General features: G+C 43.2%; 1 protein-coding gene across 1 annotated transcript in view; it reads left to right on the forward strand.

The window, feature by feature from the left end:
- Positions 1-22,839, forward strand: part of kdm6a (lysine (K)-specific demethylase 6A) — a 69,803-nt gene that overhangs the window by 42,498 nt on the left and 4,466 nt on the right. The window contains exons 16-27 of the mRNA XM_083997036.1: positions 194-304; positions 1,166-1,594; positions 2,465-3,363; positions 10,032-10,161; positions 10,860-10,965; positions 12,539-12,744; positions 14,664-14,716; positions 14,826-14,900; positions 15,464-15,612; positions 17,418-17,532; positions 18,200-18,387; positions 22,616-22,757. Coding sequence (XP_083853162.1) covers positions 194-304; positions 1,166-1,594; positions 2,465-3,363; positions 10,032-10,161; positions 10,860-10,965; positions 12,539-12,744; positions 14,664-14,716; positions 14,826-14,900; positions 15,464-15,612; positions 17,418-17,532; positions 18,200-18,387; positions 22,616-22,757 — 2,603 coding nt within the window. The remainder of the gene's footprint in view (positions 1-193; positions 305-1,165; positions 1,595-2,464; positions 3,364-10,031; positions 10,162-10,859; positions 10,966-12,538; positions 12,745-14,663; positions 14,717-14,825; positions 14,901-15,463; positions 15,613-17,417; positions 17,533-18,199; positions 18,388-22,615; positions 22,758-22,839) is intronic.

Genomic DNA, 22,839 nt, shown 5'->3' on the forward strand with positions numbered 1-22,839 from the left:
TGATTCGTGTGATGATTTAAGGTCAAACACAGGAGTTTTTTATTCGTCTTTGAATAAACATGTTGGAAGTGGATTATAAACATAAGAAATTAAACGTGTGTTGAAAAGTAGCTGTTAAAGCTGATAAAGTTGTGTCTGAGCTTCGTGCACCATGATAACATGTTGTGGTGTCATCGTGTCTGTCCCTGTGCAGCACCTGGAACAGCTGCGGACCAACCGAGGAAACCTCAAGCCTCCACAGGTGCAGATGTTGGAGCAGCTGGAGAACCAGTTCTCTCTCATGCAGCAACATCAGCAGCAGCAGGTTCGTTAGTTTCTGTACCGACGGGTTCACAGCAGCTGATCCAGGAACAGCCGAGTGCTCACCGACTCTTCTTCTCCTTCTCCTGCTTTTTTCTGCCTTTTCATCTTCTTCTTTTTCGTCTCCTCCTGCTTCTTCATCTGCTGCTTCTTCTTGTTCTGCTTCTTCGTCTTCTCCTCCTCCCTAGCCTTATGATTTATATATTTATACAGTATATGGGGCTGTGTCCACCAGACGCGTTTTAGCGCTGACAGCGCTGCTTTCCCAGCGCTCTCTCTCTCTCTCCCTCGTCAGAATGCCGCTGTTGCTAGGTTACAAAACAAGTCAGTGTTCCGGCCTTGTTTAATGTAAACACTACAACGAGTGTCAGAAATACACAATAGCATTAGCGGCAGCTTTTGACATGGACCCTGAAGTCGGCCTACCTTCAATACAAGTGTGGGTCATGATATAAACCGAGCCACGTCTCCGGTTGTGTTGCTGTCGGTAACGTAAGTCCCGCCCCTTCTTGATTCTGATTGGTCAGTGCGGGGAAAAGTGACATTGACGAGCACGGCGCTGTTCTAAAAGTTGAACAGATTTCAACTCGAAGCGCTCTGAGCGCCGCGACAAAAAGAAGCAAGCGCCCAGGGCGTTTTACCGCTGAGGGCGCTGAGCGCTGTGAGCGCCGACTCAATAGGGTTTGAATGTAAAATAGACGCCCAGAGGCTGAAAACGCGTCTGGTGGACACGGCCCCTATATCAGTTTTATTTATGTGTATGTAAACTAGCACTGTCTTTGACCACTGCAGCAACGTATCTGACATGTAAATAAAGTGTGTTTGAAAAACTAAAAAAAATCTTCTCCTCCTCCTCCTGTATCAGATGAGGCAGCAGGCAGCAGCCGGGGGTCCGCAGCGTCCCAACGGTCCTGTGGCCGACCACCTCCTCCCCTCCCTCCCCCACCAGGTGGGAGGCCTCTCCTCCTCCTGCGCCTCCTCCTCCTCCTCCCTCAACCACACGGCGGCGTCGACGGCCCCGCCCCCGTGCCCGGCGGCCCCGCCCACGACCAACGGCTCCTCCTGCTCCTCCAGTCCGTCGACGGGGCCGCCGGGACACCTGGACAAGAATCACGCTCTGGGACTGGGCGGCGGCGGCACCGCGAGCAACGGAAACGTGCCTTTTTACCCGCAGCAGAACTCTCTACCTCACACCTGCACAGCCGCCGGCCGCCCCCCCACCAGCAGCACCACCAGCAGCCCCAGCCACAGCGACGACACCTGGAGGAGCCAACAACGCAACACTACCACTCAGGTACCACACGATGAGGAGGATGATGTGTTGCCATGATCTGTTCTAATAGTTTTTATCTCTGTGTCTGGTCGGTGTGACCAGAACAGCACAGAACATGTGTCGTCTTCTGTTTTTTTTTTACTAATATCAGCAAAAATAGATCCAGACAATAAGTTGAGCTGCAAAATAATGTGTCACCGTTTGTGCGTGTGTCATTTTAAAAAGAAAAAGAAAAAAAAACATGTCAAAAACATGTAATCTCCACATGAAGAGCCACTCTAAATATTTCATATATACATAATCAATTTCTTTTTTTTTCCCTTTTAACAAAGCTTTATTTATAAAATAACACATGGGGTGTCTTCCATTATAGTGATACAAGGAAATAAATCTCAGAAAAGAAAGTGTGAAAAAACAGAAGGATGTTTCAGGGAAATATACATTTCCGGATGTCTTTGACTTTAGATTGCTGAAGCCTCATTGAGAAACTAATTATTTTCATCATAAATTACATCATATAATTCGTCAATAGATGGGATGTCTGGAGGATTATTGATTTCATCACATAAATACATAAAAAGGGGGGTATAGATGATAAAAAACAAATAAAATGAGTTACAATAAGATAAGAAAAGATGGGATAAAAGAGTTAAAACTGAAGAATGTGTAAAGTAAAACTGTGAGATAAAATAGATGTGATGATGATGATGATGATGATGATGACGATGACATCACATAAAAGCAAGTCTGTAAAATAAATAAATGAAAGGACGGCACAAGAGAGGCATAACCAGATACTTATTAAAAGTATTAAAGTGTCAAGTCTTAGTTAAAGAAGATGATTATATTGATGATCAGTAATCGATCGTGTCCTCCTCTCTCTCTGTCCAGGGGCTTCTCAAAGGTCCAGGTTCCCATTCGGCGGGTCCCAATGGAGAACCTCCTCTCTCCTCCTCCTCCTCGTCCCCTCAGACCTCCTTCTCTTCCTCTCTGAATCAGGTCGGACATTCCTGCACTGCCTCGTCCTCCGCCTCCTCGCTGTCGCCCACCTCGCCCCAGACCACGCCCAACCACCTGTCCTCGCCGCCCCACTGCTCCGCTACTACCTCAGGGGTCCACAACACCAAAGACACCACGCCTTCAGGGGGCAACGGCAGCAACGGCCCCATCGCCACCGCCGCCGCCGCCATCGCCGCCGCTCTGCCATCAGGTCCGGGGGCCGCCAACGCTGCCGCCGCGCCGGGATTGACTAATCACGTCCAGCCGCGGGTGACGGACGGCTCGGCGGCGAGCTCGTCCCGGCCCGGCTCCCCCACCGCCGCCGGCGTTGTGCTCAGTTCAGACAATCCTCAGCTCTCAGCCTTGCTAAAGGGAAAAGCCAATAACGCCACCGGTAACGACAACAACAACAACCACAGTAACCACGGCAACCACGGAGGGGGGCCGCCTCCCTCAGAGAAAATCAACAACGTCCACCCGGGTCTCCACAACAACACCGCCGCCGCGTCCTCCTCCTCCTCCTCGCCGCACGCCGCCGCCGCCAACAGCCTCTCCTGCCTTAACAGCCCGTCCAGCAGCAGCAGCAGCAGCAGCAGCAGCAGCAGCAGCGGCGTCGTCATGGCGCCCACGCTCAACGGGAAGGGGCCCGACCACGCACAGAGCCCCGTCAAGGTGGAGCCGCCTGCAGACGTCCACAAACACAACGCCACGGGCCTGACCGCGGCCGGCCTGGCGCCCTGGTCCTCGGTCTCCATCTACCCCAGCTCCACTGACGTCCTCAAGGCCTGCAGGTAGGAGCCATCTGAAGTCATCTGGGTTAATTATTCTGTATGTGTTGTCGTACCGGGCTACAATCTCCTGGAAGTTATCTGGTGACATAATGACATACACATTCAGAAAAACGAAAACAAATGATTAATTGCATAATTTATTTACATGATGAATAGGCCTGTAACAATACACCAAAGTCACGATTCGATTCGTATCTCGATTTCTGACCCACGGTTCGATACACGATTTGATTCAATTCGAATTTTATTAAGGTTAAAAAAAGAAGAAATTTTGATAGCAAAAACTGGATTATTTATTATAACAACAATATATAACCTAATATTCATCTGGGTTAATTATTCTGTATGTGCTGTCGTACCGGGCTACAATCTTGATTTTCTCAATTTCAATTATCTGGTGACATAATGACATAAACATTCAGAATAACGAAAACAAACGATTATTTGCATAATTTATTTACATGATAAACATCTATTTACTCAAATGCCACAAATTATTTGATTTTTTTTTTTTTACTGAGAAGTCTGGAAAAAGTGTGGAGTTTCAAATGTGTAGGAACCCTGTAGATACACTACAGCTGTGTGTGTTTGTGTGTGTGTGTAGTGTAGTGAAGCAGCAGAAACATTCAGACGTGACTCGTGTGTTTTGAGTCTTTGGTGCTTTTGGAAAATGTGTTGACTCTTTGACCCTGAGCTGAAGGCTGGCTGTGCTCCTCATCATCATTTGAGATTTTTTTTTAAAAACATATTAATGAACATTCTCATGTAAATATGTTTAACATTACAGCCTAACGTTAAAAGTATTAGGGCCAGTATTATTGACAAATAAAAAAATCACAAACTTTGAGAATAAAGTCGTAAATTTACGTGGTGGTGTTACCATTCTCGTAATGTTAGGACTTTTTTCTCTTAGGAAATTTACGACTTTATTCTCGAAGTCTGTGTTTTTGTTTTTCTCAATGTGGCCCTAATACTCCGTCGTAGGTTGGTGTCAAACATAGGAAGAAAAAAAAACTAGGCAACATCAAAAGAAATATTAAAACTGAAGATTAAAAATAAAAAAAACACAGATAGAGGAAACATAATCAGGCAATATTGATAAAATTGTTGATCACAGATGAGAAATCTTCCCCAGTGACAAGAAGTTAGTCAGATATTAACGTGCTGGTTGCCATGGAGTTTTAAAGTGCTCAGTGAACTGCACAGGTCACATGGATCACATGTCTGGATCCACTTTAGACTGTCCAGGTACCATGTTGTCAGATTGTTAGTGGATGAACTGAAGGTCTGTAGATCGCTTACTGCTGCTCTCGACTGGAGTGAGTGAGTGAGTGAGTGAGTGAGTGAGTGAGTGAGTGAGTGAGTGAGTGAGTGAGTGAGTTGGTTTGCTGCTGTTTCATCGGTCAGAGACACCGACAGGTTCTTAGAGCAGTGAACCGCTGCAGTTTTCTTAAATGATAATACATACTAATTATAATTATTTTGATTGATTATTTATGTGGTTTGAATCTAAACTGTCTGAGAAACTTCAGCTGCTCTGAAATTATTTAATCTGAGGATCTTTAATCTACGAATCTGTTGCTCATGAGTTCATTTTCTGTTGCTGATCTGGGTTCAGGTTAACGTGGTTCAGTATTGATTAGTAATAATAATATGAGGAGGAGTTATCGTTTCCCGCCGACAGGAAGTTGTGACAGACGCAGTAAAGAATCCTGCACCTTGTCGCCCTCATTGATTCTGCATCAGATACTTTATTGATCCTCGGCTCAGGTCCAGTTACAGCCTCACTGCCTCAGTAAAACAGAGAGGAACAAGGACCGTAGGTTGAATATATAAATATAGACAACATTTAGATATATGTAACAGGGTATCCGCGGGGTCTTAAAAAGTCTAAAATTTGAAAATCTAAATTTTAGGCCTTAAAATGTCTTAAATTTGTTGAATTATTGTGTTCAAGTCTTCAAATAATTTTAGACAGGTCTTAAATTTTCTTATGCCCACCATGGGCGAGCATTTCACTCGCATTTGCCCCTAAAACGATTGGTCAAAAACTACAAATCCCACAATTCTCTGGCCTCAACAATAACAGTAGTTAGTGTAAGTAAGGGAGAGTGGAGCTGTCGGTGAAAAGAGGAAACAACGCCACGTCTGGTCCTGTTCTATGTTGTTGGTTCACACCGTCACTGTTTATTCGTTACGTCCGCGGTGTAAAAGGCCGTAACGCAAAGACGCGATTAGGCGCGAGACGCGGTATACGCGACTTTTTTTTTTTGCGACGCAATACACCCGATTCTTTTATGGCGACGGGACCCTCGCGTCTTCGTCTATTTCATCGTGTTTGGTGGGAAGACCCATAGGGGCTTCCCACTCAAACACGAGGAACGCTTTTTTTTCGCGCGAGCTTTTACGCGCAACCAAACGCGAGATACGCGAATTAGCGAATTACCGCTCGTTTTGACTCGTGACCATTTTGCGTAAATACGCGTCTTCACGAGCCCGCCCATTTTCACTACGACAACAACATTTCTGCTCTCACCAACCATGGTTGAGGTCACAACGCTGCTGTAGCTGCTCTGGAAGAGTTCCAGCTGATGAGCTACAGAGACTTTAGAGTCAAAGAGGAGCAGCGCGTCGCTGTGTCGGACTGTTTGTTTGGATTTAATGAAGAAGCTGCACAGAGTCAAGTGAGCAGAAGCTGCCCCCCGCCCCCCTCCCCTCCCCTCCCCTCCCCTCACCGTGGAGCCGCTGCTGTCTCACAGCCACCACCGACCCCTAGAATAAAACACCACTAAGCCGTGGACGGTCGCTGCGTGGCTGAAATGCCGACGGCTAAAACAGCCGCCACCAGGTCACTGACTGGAGAGTTTTAAAGTAGGCACATGGACGCAGCTCAGACCGGCCGGTGCCTCAGCACGGTGTCCTCCCGTATTTTACCTGGGTCGCTACCGGAGCTTCATATGGAAAAAAACAAACAAACGCCAGGCGCACGTCGCTGTGGAACAAACTTGACGGGAGAATGTGCGCAGCCCTAAGCAAACTCTGACCCATGTGTAGGCTACGCATGGTTTGGAGGAAAAGGGGAATTGAACTGAAGCCAGACTCAGGAAATGTAAGTGAGAAGAACGATTATGTTTTATTATCGGCCGTCACACATTTAATTTCAACCCGTATGCGTTAGATTCATGTTGCCACGGTGATTTAATTCAACAGTGCCCTTATTTTGCATCGGACTGGTGTTTCAGAAACATCTTCTTAGAATCTTACTTAAAATTCAAAATCAAAATTCCCTCTCTATATTTAATCACCACCGTCTCTCCGTCATATTGTCCACTCCCGGAGCGCAGGAGGAGGAGAGGACGGCGCGGCTGCATGGGATAAAGCATCCGGTCATATCGAGAGTCAATTAAATATCAAAGACTGGGAAGAAGCCACTAATCACAATCGTTACGCTCTGTTTTCTTGTTATCAGTCCTACTTAATGCTGTTCATCACAAAAACCGAGAGAAAATCGGCATAAAGAAAAGCGTCATGTTCGTTAATTCTTCAGAATATATTTCAGGATGGAGGAAACCACCAACTGACTCAACATTTTTTATCGATCAGTCTAATTACTGTAAATATATAAATACAGCGGTGAGCCCCATGCGTAATGCTGCACCGCGGCACCGCTGGAGGAGAATAAGGAGGGAGAGGGTCTTCAGGGACCAACGACGGCCTGGCCCATGATGGTGACTGGTTCATAACTTGTTTCAGATTCACTACAACTGTTGTCATTGTTGTAACCATGTGCCGAACCGGGTCCAGCATGTGAGAGGCAGCGCACCAAAACAACACCGCGTGCGCTCTGAGCCGCTGACGCCGTTAACAGCTGCAGCAACACGTCACGTTGCCAAGTTCACACCTGCAGCTAATTCACAACAGCGACCAGAGGTGGCAAAAGTACTCATATTCTGTACTTAAGTAGAAGTACAGATACATGTGTAAAAAAAATACTCTGGTAAAAGTGGAAGTACTGATTCAACTCCTCAAGTAAAAGTAAGAAAGTACAGGCTCTGAAATGTACTTTCAAAGTAAAAGTAAAATATAAAAATGAATTTTTGCCGTTAATGAAACCTGCATCATTTGATAATTTTGTTAAACAAAAAAAGTTCAGACAGAAAAATCAAGATTGAACTGACCAGAGGCAGTGGTTCCCAACAGACTCTCACAAAATAATAATAATAATAATTTTTAAACAGCGTTTCACCACCTCTCATCTCTGCCAGTCAGTCACACAGAAATGGGCACATTTGCGCACACTTGTAGGAACTCTGTGATCTATAAAGGGAAGTTTGCTTGCAAGTGTGTGTACGCAGGGTTTTATAAGTCTTAATATTTTTTGCCGCACGCAAAACTTGGCTTTTGGGCGTGCGTACCCTTTTAGTAACGATCCCACGCACAGTTTTATAAATGAGACCTGACCTGTCCCTGAACACCACACAGAGACAACATGGAGCTGTGTGACAGGTTGAGTTTTATTTATCATGATCATTAATACATACTTAGTAACAAGCCTGTAAGTTCAACACATCAGTATGCTACTGTGATTTAACTAGCCTAGTTAAATAAAAAGATGTAGTTTACATTTGTTCAAGCATTATTTAATACCATAATATATAGGGGTGACCAAAGGCCAATGTGTTTACTTCATGTGTCAAATATTGTGTTGGTCATAATAATACAGAACAGGTTGTGGCTCGTGTCTGTTGATGACGTTTTTTTTGTTAAATTTCATTTCAAGTGGCATTAAAAACGTCTTACAAAGTCTTAAATTTAAGTTGGCTTAAGCTGTAGGAACCCTCTTTCATGTTTGTCTATTCTGGGTCACATTAGAAGTCATCACATTTCAGGCCAAAGGTGAAGTGTTGGTGTTTTTACTGTTCTCCAGTGTAAAAATGGCTCACGTTTGACCCTTAATATTATTCACGGCTTAAAGCCATCTGCCTGTTGGTTGCCAATTAATTAAATAAATAATATGTTCCATAAACATTTTTAATTTCGCTCCCCAATTTCTTTTTGTGCCCCCAAATAGTTCACTTTAGGCGTGCTCCTTGGGGAAAATGTTATGGTAGAGCCCTCGCTACCGCAAATGCTCAATAAAATGCTCCCGACACTTCATTGTGCTTTATTGAATGTATTTTCAACTACAAACAAGCCTAACACGCAACTTATATATTGCAAATAATCAATTTTTAATTTTGTGACTCCGCATTTCTTTTGTACGTTTTTTATTTGTCATGATAGGTCTTAAATTTCATCCATAATGGTCTTAAAAAGGTCTTAAAAAGTCTTAAATTTGAGCTGGTGAAGCCTGCAGAGACCCTGTGTAATTATATTAATGTAAAAATCAATGTCCTTACATTATAACGTAGGAGGAAAAATGGAATATGGAAAGGAAGATTGCACTTTGTAAATGAATTAATCCACATTTTCATTGATAACTTTGATCAGTGGCTGTTTAGTTTGATCCTGTTTGGTTTTAATCTTTGTGACATGAAGTCATGAAGTTGTTTGGATGTTATTTAAACTTTATATTCAGCAGCTTTGACGGTGGAAACATTTTAATGTTTGATCCAACTGATCCATACATGTGATTTTTAGAGGCGTAAAAACATTTTACTTACTGATTGATCGACTGTTATTTCTCATGTTTACGTAACGACACATTTTGGCAAAAATGTGGTTTAAAACATAATGTGACTAATCTGTACTGGAGGTTCAACATGTAACTGTTTAACAATCAATAACTTTGATTAGTAATAATGTCCTCAGTGCAGCTGTGGAGGAAACTCGGAATAAACTCGGTGTGAATCACTAGAAACAGGGGAAAGTGCTCTGTTTTCTTACAGTGTAGTGGGTCGTGAACACAACATGGATATTATTTCTCTCTGTAGTGGATCGACCAATCACAGGACAGCATTCCTACACGAGGTCAGAGTAAGGTTGCAAAGGGGCGGAAAATTTCCAGTAAATTTCCGATAAATTTCCAGAAACTTTCCATTGGAAGTCCAGATGGGGAATTTTGGAAATACTCCAAATTGGAAACTTTCCATTATTGGGAATTATTGGGAATTAACTGGAAATGAGGGGTAATTTAAACAAACTGTATCATATCCAAACATAAATGTAAATGTTTTGTTTCGTCATCAGCAGACATCCATGCAAAATAATACAATTATTTTTGAATTTGAATTTATTTGAATTAATTTATTTAGGATAGCCCCTTGAGATGAATCATCTCATTTTCGAGGGGGTCCTTCCGCAAAAAGATACAATGATACAATGTCAGGTAAAGAAATAAAAGAAAAACAAGTTTTAATTCTTGTATGAACAATCAATTCTTTTACTGAACAACAAAAACATGAATGTTGAGTAAAATGTTACCTTCAATTTTGTAAATTTCGGATTTATTCCCGTTTATTCCCATGGAAAGTTTCCAACTTTGAAAATTCCAGGAATTTTGCAACCCTCGGTCAGAGACAGGTTGGAGTTAGTTCACCTGGACAAAAAACAGTCTGAACATCGACTCTGATCGCTGAGACTGAGACGACCGATCAGAGTATTGATTGATCAGGTTCACACGCTGCTGCTCTGGATGATGATGTCATGTTCCCCCCCCCCCTCTGCAGGAGCCTGGGGAAGAACGGCCTGTCGACCAGCAGCGTCCTCCTGGACAAGTGTCCCCCCCCTCGGCCGCCCCGCACCCCCTCCCCCACGCTGCCCAAGGACAAGCTCAACCCCCCGACGCCCAGTATCTATGTAGGTACCATGTTGTCACGGTGATGATGTCACAGTGATGTCACAGCCACTGGATCTAAACCTCCTCCTCTCTTCCTCCTCTTCTTCTTCATCTTCCTCCTCCTCCTCTTTCTCTCCTCCTCTTCCTCTCCTCCTCCCTTCTTCCTCCTCCTCTTCTTCGTCTTCCTCCTCTTCTCCCTTCTCTTCCTCCTCCTCCTTCTTCTTCTTCTTCTTCTACCTCTTACTTCTTCTTCTACCACTTCATCTCCCTCCACCTCCTATCCCTCTTCCTCCTTCTCTTTCTACTTCTTCCTCCTCCTCCTCTTCCTTTCCCTCCTTCTCTACTTCCTTCTCTCCTCCGCCTCTTCCTTTCCTCTCATTCTCTCCTCCTCTTCCTCTCCTCTCCTCTGCCTCCTCTCCTCTCCTTCTCCTCCTCTTCCTCTCCTCTCATCCTCTCCTCCTTGTCCTCTTCTTCTTCCTCTCCTCTCCACTGCCTCCTCTTCCTCTCCTCCTCTTCTTCCTCTCCTCTCCTCCTCTTCCTCCCCTTTCCTCTCCTCCTTGTCCTCTTCTTCTTCCTCCAATTCTTCCTCTCTTCCACCTCCTCTTCTTCCTCCTCTGTTTCTACTTCGTCCTCCTCCTCCTCTTCCTCTCCTCCTCCTCTTCCTTTCCCTCCTTCTCTACTTCCTCCTCCTCCTCCTCCTCCTCTTCTGTCTCCACAGCTTGAGAACAAGAGAGACGCCTTCTTCCCTCCTCTGCATCAGTTCTGCACCAACGCGACGAACCCGGTCACCGTCATCAGAGGACTGGCCGGAGCGCTCAAACTCGGTGAGAGGCTGAAACCTGCTTCACCCACTAGATTTAGTTTCTATTAGTTTCTATTAGATTATATCCATCTCTACTGTTTCTATCAGTTTCCATTGTTTCTATCAGTTTTCTACTGTTTCTATCAGTTTCCATTGTTTCTATCAGTTTTCTACTGTTTTCTATTGTGTGAATGAGTTTCATCCAGCTGTTTACTGGGACCAGACGAGCTCGTGCTCAGGAGCAGCTGGATGTTTCTGTCTCTCCAGTCTCACGTGGCTCTGTGGGTGTGTCTCTGTCATCAGTGTGTGTGTGTACATGTGTATATATGTGTGTTTGTGTGTGTGTGAGGCTCTGACACGTGTGACAACAGCACCACCTGCCAGTGGCGAGCGTTACTGCAGCTGCTGCTGCTCGTCCGCTGCCAAGAACTCCACAAACATCTGCTCTTGTATTTCGATGACCCTCTGCTCCCGTTATGCAACCGTCTAATCTGAGAGACGGTTCGCAGCTCGTTTCTTATCAACTTTAAATTATTTTATTACAGCTCTGCAAACAATAAAGAGACCACTACTCCAAAATCTTCTTAATAAATCAGCCTTATCTCTACATGTATTAATGGCAGCCATCGATTCCAGTGTCTATTGAACTCCAACACAAGCACCTCACTCTACTGAACCAAATCATATTTAATGAGGAAGAAAGATTATAAATAAATAAAATAAACACTGCTGCGATTAAACATTGGGATTATTCCACCAATGTTGATTTCTAAACTCTTCCTAATTAATTAAAAAGTAGTGTTGTGTTGTTTTAAAATGAATATGAACTTGTTTTCTTTGCATTATACAAGGTCTGAAAACACCAGAATGTTGCCATTTTCTGCAAATAAATAAAAGATCTAAATGACAATATTTTTATTTCCAATTTGGGAGAAATTTTGTCAGTAGGTTATAGAAGGAAACAAAAGTGTTCATTTTACTCAAACACATAGCTATGAATATTAAAAACAGAGGAACTGATCGTTTTGAAGTGGTCTCTTCATTTGTTCCAGAGCTGTAAATGATGTAGAGTTGATGCAGATCATCAACATAAGACATTATTGTCTGTTTTTCTTTTTTTCTCTCTATCTCTCCCTCTTCTTCTTTTTCTCATTATCTCATTCATTATTATTGTTTTGCATTATTCATTTATGTATGTATTTTTCCTTATTTCCTAATATTTACTGTTTAATCACTTAACTTTTCTATTCATTTTTCGTTATTGTTTAATTATTTCCTATGTCTATTGTTTTTAAATTGTTAACAAATTTGGTTTTTGAATATGTAGGTGAGGTTTTCATATAAGCCCTTTTGGGTTTTATACCTCCCCCTTTGCACATCCCAGTTATGATGATTGTCCATGTTGTTTTAAATGACATTGTTCGTGCTAAATAAATAAATCCTCCGCCCACTGCTCCGACCTCTGAGGGGAAACATGGAAAAAATCGATTGTGTATCTCGTTTCAGTTAAATGTCATTTTATTTTCCACTCACTGATCTTATTACTTGGCTCCTCTGCTTCTTTTTTTTTTTTTTTCCACCGCACGCTATTGCAGACTTGGGGCTGTTCTCCACGAAGACGCTGGTGGAGGCGAACCCCGACCACCTGGTGGAGGTGCGGACGCAGCTGGCTCAGCCCACCGACGAGAACTGGGACCCGAGCGGCAGCAGGAAGATGTGGCGCTGTGAGAGCAGCCGATCGCACACAACCATCGCCAAGTACGCCCAGTACCAGGCCTCGTCCTTCCAGGAGTCGCTGAGGGTCAGTGGGACACACACACACTAACACACTAACACACACACACTTATACACACACACACTCTGACACCAGCTGCTGGGGAAACTGATATGTACAACTTGACAATCTGGAGCTGGACCAGAATCTGTCGCTCAAACCCGCTGACATCAGACCGGGTCAAACCAGGCTGCGTTCATAAGACTGTGTTCACATTTTAAAATGCTGTTTTTCAAACAAAAAACATACATGACAACACTCACTGGACATGTGTGAGCTGATGTAAACAGGAAGTAGATGTTCTTCTGCAGCTGATTAGTTGTAAAAAAAAAAAAAAAAAAAAGATCAAGAATGGTTTAATTAATGTGAAATACAGATGTGTTTAATAGGTTTGGAAGTTATTCTGTGATGATGCAGAAAAAGAACCGAGTCACTAGTTGATGCTGTAACCCTTTAATTTACAGGCTGCTAATTACGTCATAATGTTTAATAAGAAATAACGTTTAATTTCTTAGTGATGTCTAAAAATATAGCCAAGAAATAACGATTGATTGTGCAGAAATAGCCCAGATATAATTTATTGTAATTGGCAATTGCAGAGGAATTGGTGGAGAAAAATTAAAAGCATGAAAAGCATGTGTAATCTTTTGCCTTTTATGAAAAACACAACATTACTATGAAACTGACCGTTAATTCTTGGCTATTTCTTGACATTATCATTGATTAACGGCCTGTAAATTAAAGGTTTACCGTTGATGCTTCATAATAATTATAATATTAAAAAATATACAAAATGAATAAAATATTATAGAAATATTTGGAGCAAAAATGTTCATGATGAGGATCAACAATGATTTTGTAGCGTTTAAACGCAGAATTTAATGAATGAACAGCAGCTGCAGCTCAGACGATAACGTCAGGGACACATAGTAATGATCAATTACCCATGATGCTTAGTTTCATCACTGGTGGTCGAGGCTGATCAGAACCAATCAGGAGCAGCCATGATCGTCGATGTCATCGTTTTCTAAAGGTGTCGCCAGTGTTTTTGACCTTACAAAATAAAAGGAGTGAAAGTCTTGAAGCCTGAGTCAGCTGCACCAGAGACACTGTGGAAGGAAAGAGAACTTGTTATTAATTGATTCTGCCTGGTTAAATAAAGGTTAAATAAATAAAAATAAAAGAGTGAGAAGATCTGCAGCAAACAGCTTCCTCTTCCTCCATCTCTGTATCTGTGTGTGTGCTCTGGAGGTGTACCTGATGACATCACTCCCTGCAGTTGTGTGTGTCCTCGACTGACAGTGGAAAAAGATTCGATTTACTTTTATGAGCTGCTTCTAGCTGTGAACTGGGGTATTAAAAGAAAAAAGTCAATCTGGAGCTCTGACCTTTCACCAATAGAACAAATGAGTCTTTCACGCATCCATCGCAAAACCTTTAAAAAACGGTTGACCAATGTTCCAGTCATGGAAAACACATAGAAATGAGAAGAAAAGAAAAAAACAAGTCAAATGTTCTGGAAAATGATCTAGCGGAGCTTTTATTTGACTTTTTCAATCAGACCCCAAAGGATTTGTTTTCCAAAGAAGTGTGAGGAAACTAGAGTGTTTCCAGTGTTGGACCACGAGCATGAAGGTTTTCTCTCCATGTTTGTGTTATTGTACGATAAATCTGTCACAATTTCTAAGCATGTCAGAGATTATTTCATAGATAAGTTAAAGAGCCACAGACTGCACATCTTTAGATCAGACTTCTGGGGCTGAGAGAGGAATAAACATAGAAAAGAACTGGTTAGATGACTGTGGAAACTGTGGAAAAAAGAAAACTTCTCCAAAGCATGAATGGGGAAAATGATTTCAAGAAAACCAAAAAACTTTGTTAACATTTAGTTTTTGTGTAATAAGCCGTAGACATGAAGTTGAGTTGTTTGTGGTTTCTGTGGCAGGAGGAGAACGAGAAGAAGAAGGAGATGGAGGCGGAGGCGAGTTCCTCAGACAGGTGACGACGACGACTCTTCTTTTTCTCTTTGTATCTTCAAGTTTGTTTCACCTCGTGTTTTTTCTTTTCTTTTCTGTCACTAACGACTTCCTCCTTGTTTCCTCGTTAGCGCGATGCGGCGGCGGAAAGGACCTTTCAAACACCTCAAGTTCGGCACCAACATCGACCTCTCTGATGAAAAGAAGTGAGTGAATAAGATCTTAGGGGTGGGAATCTTTTACTATCTCATGATTAGATTAGATTCTTCTTGATTTTTGTGGCTACGATTCGATTCAAAATGGATTTTCGATTCAAAACGATTTGATTCCTAATGATTTCTGCTTCAGTCTGTCGGTGCAAAGGATCCTCATGATCTACTCCAGTCTGCTTTGCAAGACAGAATGACTACAGTGTCTTTTTCACATTTATTGAGTTTTAAACATTTATCCATGCTGAGATGGAATTGTGGAAACTGTTGCATAAAAGCAATATCACATATTATAAGTAACAAAATTAAAAGTGTCTCTTTATTTTTAAAAAATAGTGCAGTTAAACATGCTGCCTTTTAAATTCTAAGGAGATGGAGGCCGACAGCCGGCAGATTTGTTCATTTTTTGGGACATTTTATATCCATTCTGAATCGTATTAAATGAGAATTGCGATTCTTATGTGAATCGATGTTTTGGCACACCCCTAATAGATCTGTCTTCTCCTCCTCCTCCTCCTTGTTGTGCGTTTCCTCTCTGACCTTTTGTCTTTCTGCCTCAGGTGGAAGCAGCAGCTGCAGGAACTGGCCAAGCTGCCGGCGTTCGCTCGCGTGGTGTCGGCCGGGAACCTGCTGAGCCACGTGGGTCACACCATCCTGGGCATGAACACGGTGCAGCTCTACATGAAGGTGCCAGGCAGCAGGACGCCAGGTGAGCACACACACACACACACACACACCTGGGTTCACACACCACTGACGTCATGTTGTCTCATTCTCGTGGATGCAACATCTCAGTATCAGGACTTGGCACGAAAAACACTGATGAACTGAGTAGAGTTCAGTGGTCACAGGTCAAGCTCAATAATAATTATGATAGAAATAATGACTTTTATTTATATAGCACCTTTAAAAACACAAGTTTACAAAGTGCTTCACAAAACAACATATATGAGAAAAGTCACAAATGCCATAAAACCATAAGAGACGGAGCGACCAAGCGATGCAGCAACACAGTCTGAAACACAAGAACCCAAAAACAAAGTGAGACCAGGCAGACTCAAATGAAAATGCAGGTTGCAGTTAATTGGATAAAATAAATAAAAAGGGGCATATAGATGATAGAAAAAATAGATAAGATGAGATACAATAAGATAAGTTGCTGTTTGTATTGGAGTTGTTGCTCTTTAAATGCACGTTTTGCCAGGCGTACAACATCTATGACCGGTACGAGCTCCTTAAGCCAGGACTACGGAGCGAACAAGCCGTTACAGCTGACTTTCAGCCGTTGCTGCCCTAAATGCCTAAGTAAATGTGCAATATGTATGGTGTGTTGGTGTGTGTGGGATAAATTTTTTAGAGTTTTTAATGTATTGTCTATTGCTGCTGTATTTATACATTTGCACCTGGGATTGCGACCAATTTCGTTCACATAAAAACGGGTTTTAAGAAGTGGTTTAAAAGCCGACACTGAGTCTCCTCTCCAGTGTGACATCACAAAACACAGCTTTTACCTTATGAATGTGAAATCTCTGTGTCACCTTGAGGGACCTTCTTCAGACGTAATAAAAAACATTCCCCTGTTCCCAGAGGACGAACCGACTGGATTTATTTATGTCCAAAGGTCAAGGTTCATGATGGCCTTAGAAACTCAAAGAGAGAATTTAGTAAAAACAGAAATTTGGACTCAAAATGAACTGATGAGACTCAGAAAACACTTTTTAACCACTGATCAATAATTCACACATTAGAATAGTAAACTTTATTGATTATTTCCACTCCACATCACAACACACACCAGTCCACACCTCACACTTTTAATATTTATTTCAAACATGTGAAACAAAATTAGGCACAATTTCAGTTTTGTTTTCCAAAAACACAAAAGCATAATCATACATATTCAAGAAGGAGTGAGACGAAGCTGTGCTTATTGAATCTCACCCCTTCTCCACAAATCATGAATAAATCACTTGTCCCACTTACTTAATTTCCCTTCATTACATTGTTTGTGTTATGAAAATATTTTTAAAAAGTAAGTACTTATTGTTTACACCAAGAGTCATGATTTTGTTCTTGATGTTGATTTTGCTCCATGTTTGGACTTTGCTTTAATTCGTTGTTTGGACTTTTCCATAGTTTCACACCACATATAGACACGCAAAAACTTTTCCCTGTAGTTCTCACTTTTGCTTTCATGAAGTAAAACAATCCCCTTAGATCATATTTCCCTTCCCTCTGGCTAAACGTGCTCTGAGTGTTTCCTGGTAATTGATTATTTTTTCCTTTGAACATGATTTAGTGTCCTTGACTGTAGAAACAATAGACGTCTATGGTCCCTGTAGCCAACTCTGTTAATTATCCAGGAGAATAAAGTCTCTCTGACTCTGGATCAACAGGATGTAAAGGGGAACTAGTCTGTGTGGCGGAGGGATACGACCACGAGGAGGAGGAGGCTCTAGTTCCCTCTCTCTGTGTTAGTAACCAACATGTTGTTTTTGTTTGTTTCTCCTGCAGGTCATCAGGAGAACAACAACTTCTGCTCCGTCAACATCAACATCGGCCCCGGCGACTGCGAGTGGTTCGCGGTGCCGGAGCCGTACTGGGGCGTCATCAACGACTTCTGTGAAAGGTGAGTCGCCACAAAACAAGTCCTGAGTGAAGTTCAGTCAGCTGATCTCATCTGATTTGATCTTCAGCGCCGACGCAGCTTCTTTTTTTAAACTTTTTTTTTTTTTTTGGACATGTTAATTGAATCAGACTTCAATTTCATTTGCACAATACAAGCAATATGACAGAAAGGGAAAACGGGAGAAGCATAAAGCTTATCAGGTCCCGCCCCGATTACCATTCAGAAAACATTAATTTCATCACAATTTTTCTCCTTTCTCTGGGTTTAAATCAATTTATAATTGTCTAGAATAGAGTTTCGTATTTCTTTTTTAAAAACCCACAAGTTTCTTGATTTTTTTAAACCTCATCCTCTAGTTTGTTCCACTGTTTGACGCCAGTGACTGAGATAGAAAAGGATTTTAGCTTTAGTAGTTCTCACTCTCCTCTGCCTAAATAACATGTTTCCTCTCAGATTGTGTGTCACTTCTCTGTCTATGAAAAAACCTTGCAAGTTATGCGGAAGGTCTCTGTTTGCGGCCCTGTACATAATCTGCAGAGTTTTGTAGTTGATGAAGTTGTGTAGTTTGAGGATTTTTGCATTGATGAACAACTGGTTTGTGTGTTGTGCTCTGTACTGGGCGTAGTGTAGGATTCTTACGGCTTCTTCTCTGTCTGTTTCTCTGCAGGAACAACATCAACTTCCTGATGGGCTCGTGGTGGCCCAACCTGGAGGACCTGTACGAGACCAACGTTCCCGTCTACCGCTTCATCCAGCGGCCCGGAGACCTGGTGTGGCTCAACACCGGCACCATCCACTGGGTCCAGGCCATCGGCTGGTGCAACAACATCGCCTGGAACGTCGGGCCGCTCACAGGTGAGACCACGGGTCGAGTCGGACAGTGAGATGAAGTCGTGATGACACTGCATCCAGCTCTGCTGCAGGAACTAGACTGTTTTGTTGTCTTTCATTTTATAATGTTATTAGACACATTTTCAATAGCACTTAATGTTTAAGTTATAAATTGTGCATTTAACAGGGTTCCTATGCAAGTGTGGAAACATATGGATATTGATTTTATACATTTCCAGGTCTGGAAAAGTATGAAAAATGGAAACTATTGTATGGAAATATATCTGAAGTTATTTGGGTTAATTATTTTGTATGAGCTACAGTCTCCTGGAAATTATTTGGTGACATCATGGCATGCAAATTCAGAATAATGAAAACAAACGATTAATTGCATCATTTATTTACATGATACACATCTAAATACTCAAATATTTGAATGTTTTTTTCTGAGAAGTCTGGAAATTAGGGTCTGGAAAAAGTGTGGAAGTTTGAAATTTCAAATGTGTAGGAACCAGGGCTGTAGCCAGGATTTCAAAATTAGTGAGGTCCAGAATTTGACAATGTCCCTAGACCCCCCCCACGAGCCCACACACGCGCACGCACGCACACACACAAGCTTTATAGTTAAGTAAGTATAGTTAAGTAAACGTTTATATACTGTACATAATCAGACAGTGAAGTGATGGTAGGTTACTTTGTGCTGGTCTAGTAAGGACAAAATAGAGACCCCTTTTTGCATTTTTTGCACAAATCATACCAAAATGTTACCTACAAAAACAAGTACACTGCCCATGGTAGTGTTGTAATTTAAAGAACACACAGAGGGATCTGTTGACCAAGAAAAGGGTTTTTATTAGGCTAATAAAAGTGTGTGTGTGTGTGTGTGTGTGTGTGTGTGTGTGTGTGTGTGTGTGTGTGTGTGTGTGTGTGTGTGTGTGTGTTCCTCACTGCTCCTCTGTCCAGCCAGTCTTCTGTGTGCTCCTCACTGCTCCTCTGTCCAGTCAGTCTTCTGTGTGCTCCTCACTGCTCCAGTGTCCAGCCAGTCTTCTGTGTGCTCCTCACTGCTCCAGTGTCCAGTCAGTCTTCTGTGTGCTCCTCACTGCTCCAGTGTCCAGTCAGTCTTCTGTGTGCTCCTCACTGCTCCTCTGTCCAGTCAGCCAGTCTTCTGTGTGCTCCTCACTGCTCCTCTGTCCAGTCAGTCAGTCTTCTGTGTGCTCCTCACTGCTCCTCTGTCCAGTCAGCCAGTCTTCTGTGTGCTCCTCACTGCTCCAGTGTCCAACCAGTCTTCTGTGTGCTCCTCACTGCTCCTCTGTCCAACCAGTCTTCTGTGTGCTCCTCACTGCTCCAGTGTCCAGCCAGTCTTCTGTGTGCTCCTCACTGCTCCTCTGTCCAGTCAGCCAGTCTTCTGTGTGCTCCTCACTGCTCCAGTGTCCAACCAGTCTTCTGTGTGCTCCTCACTGCTCCTCTGTCCAGCCAGTCTTCTGTGTGCTCCTCACTGCTCCAGTGTCCAGTCAGTCTTCTGTGTGCTCCTCACTGCTCCTCTGTCCAGCCAGTCTTCTGTGTGCTCCTCACTGCTCCAGTGTCCAGCCAGTCTTCTGTGTGCTCCTCACTGCTCCTCTGTCCAGTCAGCCAGTCTTCTGTGTGCTCCTCACTGCTCCAGTGTCCAACCAGTCTTCTGTGTGCTCCTCACTGCTCCTCTGTCCAGCCAGTCTTCTGTGTGCTCCTCACTGCTCCTCTGTCCAGTCAGCCAGTCTTCTGTGTGCTCCTCACTGCTCCAGTGTCCAACCAGTCTTCTGTGTGCTCCTCACTGCTCCTCTGTCCAGTCAGTCTTCTGTGTGCTCCTCACTGCTCCTCTGTCCAGTCAGCCAGTCTTCTGTGTGCTCCTCACTGCTCCAGTGTCCAACCAGTCTTCTGTGTGCTCCTCACTGCTCCTCTGTCCAGCCAGTCTTCTGTGTGCTCCTCACTGCTCCAGTGTCCAGTCAGTCTTCTGTGTGCTCCTCACTGCTCCTCTGTCCAACCAGTCTTCTGTGTGCTCCTCACTGCTCCAGTGTCCAGTCAGTCTTCTGTGTGCTCCTCACTGCTCCTCTGTCCAGCCAGTCTTCTGTGTGCTCCTCACTGCTCCAGTGTCCAGTCAGTCTTCTGTGTGCTCCTCACTGCTCCTCTGTCCAGTCAGTCTTCTGTGTGCTCCTCACTGCTCCAGTGTCCAGTCAGTCTTCTGTGTGCTCCTCACTGCTCCTCTGTCCAGCCAGTCTTCTGTGTGCTCCTCACTGCTCCTCTGTCCAGCCAGTCTTCTGTGTGCTCCTCACTGCTCCTCTGTCCAGCCAGTCTTCTGTGTGCTCCTCACTGCTCCAGTGTCCAGTCAGTCTTCTGTGTGCTCCTCACTGCTCCTCTGTCCAGTCAGTCTTCTGTGTGCTCCTCACTGCTCCAGTGTCCAGTCAGTCTTCTGTGTGCTCCTCACTGCTCCTGGTCTGCTCTGTCCTGGTCTGCTCTGTTCTGGTCTGTCTCCGTCCTCATTGTCACATGGCCTTGGTTTTTTTTAAACAAATGAATCCAATGTATTCTGCAGAAGTTTTTTTCTTTTTGACATTGTTCTTCACTTTCTGACTTGTTTTTTTCTGTAGGGGGACATTAAAGAGGTTGATTAGACCTTGGTTGAATTAGGTATATTTATCATCATACATAGACAAGGCAAGGCATCTTTATTTATATAGCGCATTTCATACCAAGGCAACTCAATGTGCTTTACATAAAGACAGAACATTTAAAGAATAAAATGAAATAAAAGAGAAGCATAAAAAATAATAAAAACAAACACTTAAAACAGAGTTAAAAACAAGAGCAAATAAAAGTAAAATAAAAGAAGATAGATAGGTTTAAAATTCTTAAAAGGAATTTAGCCATAGGCACATGAAAAGAGAAATGTTTTTAACCTGGATTTAAAAGTGCTCACAGTTGGAGCTGATCTTAGTTCTGCTGGTAGTTTATAGCCTGTGCTGTGTGTGTGTGTGTGTGTGTGTGTGTGTGTGTGTGTGTGTGTGTGTGTGTGTGTGTGTGTGTGTGTGTGTGTGTGTGTGTGTGTGTGTGTGTGTGTGTGTGTGCGTGCGTGCGTGCGTGTGTGTAAAGAAAAAACTCGTGCTGAGTCTCTGTTGCCATGGTAACGAACTCGAGCGTCGACCTAGGTAGTTAATTGATCTATATCTATGGTTTTACCGGAATGTTTTTATCCGTTTTGACATTGGCTTATAGGCTAAGGCTACCCAGTCTGGCTCAAACCGTAATGTTGTTCATTTATTCCTGAAATATGCCACTGGCTCGGACTAAAATGGGGCGGGACGGGACGGGCCTGGCTATTCAACCCCCGTCTCCCTCATCCTCTTTTTTAATTACACCTGTGTCGACTAGGACCGAAAATAGCGGATCTGACTACATGCAAGTTAACCTACTGTTGGAGGATTGCGTCGGTCATCGGCTTAATTTATAGCGGGCTGCTTGGTCGTAAAATAATAATAATAAAGTTGTCACTCACCTCAGCTCGCAGTTATCTTCCTCCTGTTAACTGAAAATGTCCCGCGTTTTCCACTTCCTGCTTGCGTGCGGTTTCAAAATAAAAGTCCGATGTGTTACAATAACATGTTGCCACGCTGTTCGGGGCTTCTTTTATTTTTTTCTCTCAGAAATTTTTACCGAGGTCCGGACCTCGGTGACCTCATAGCTGGCTACGGCCATGGTAGGAACCCTGTTTATATGAGCATGAAACAAAAGATATCCACACTGCGCCGTCACTTACAGTGTAGGACGTATAAAGACACATTACAGCAGCAGTATTTGTTTTTACTTGCACACCAAATCCTTTTTTTTTTACGTATGTGTTTTTCTAATCTGTCATCTGACACAAATCATTACGCACAGACACTTTACACACTGTTCCAAAATTCGCAAAAGGAGACACAGGTCGTTGAGCAGTGAGGATGATCTTGTGAAAAATGAAAATAAAATATTGTGTCCATTCGATCCTGAGGAGTAAAGAGCAGCTCCACCTGTTTGTAAAGGAGCAGCAGATTATTATTCTGATCACTTCCATGGTTTATTTAGTTTTATGTCAGTTTGATAGATTATTAGCTCAACTGGAGCCGTAAACACAGAGACACACGATCGACTCTTCTCTGTTAGTTTTCACAAAATAACGTCGTCCTCTGCTGTGGTGATACAGATGCATTCAGCTGTGTGTGTGTGTGTGTGTTTGCATCTCCAGCTCATCAGTACAAACTGGCCGTGGAGCGCTACGAGTGGAACAAGCTGCAGAGCGTCAAGTCCATCGTTCCCATGATCCACCTCTCCTGGAACATGGCCCGGAACATCAAGGTGTCGGACCACCGGCTCTTTGAGATGATCAAGTGAGAACTCGTAGATCCTCAGGGAGCAGAGAGCAGAGAGCAGAGACAGAGACGTGGATGTTGTGTGTTACTCTGGACTCAT

The sequence above is a fragment of the Trachurus trachurus genome, assembly GCF_905171665.1.
Source record: "Trachurus trachurus genome assembly, chromosome: 21".
Taxonomy (NCBI): Eukaryota; Metazoa; Chordata; class Actinopteri; order Carangiformes; family Carangidae; genus Trachurus; species Trachurus trachurus.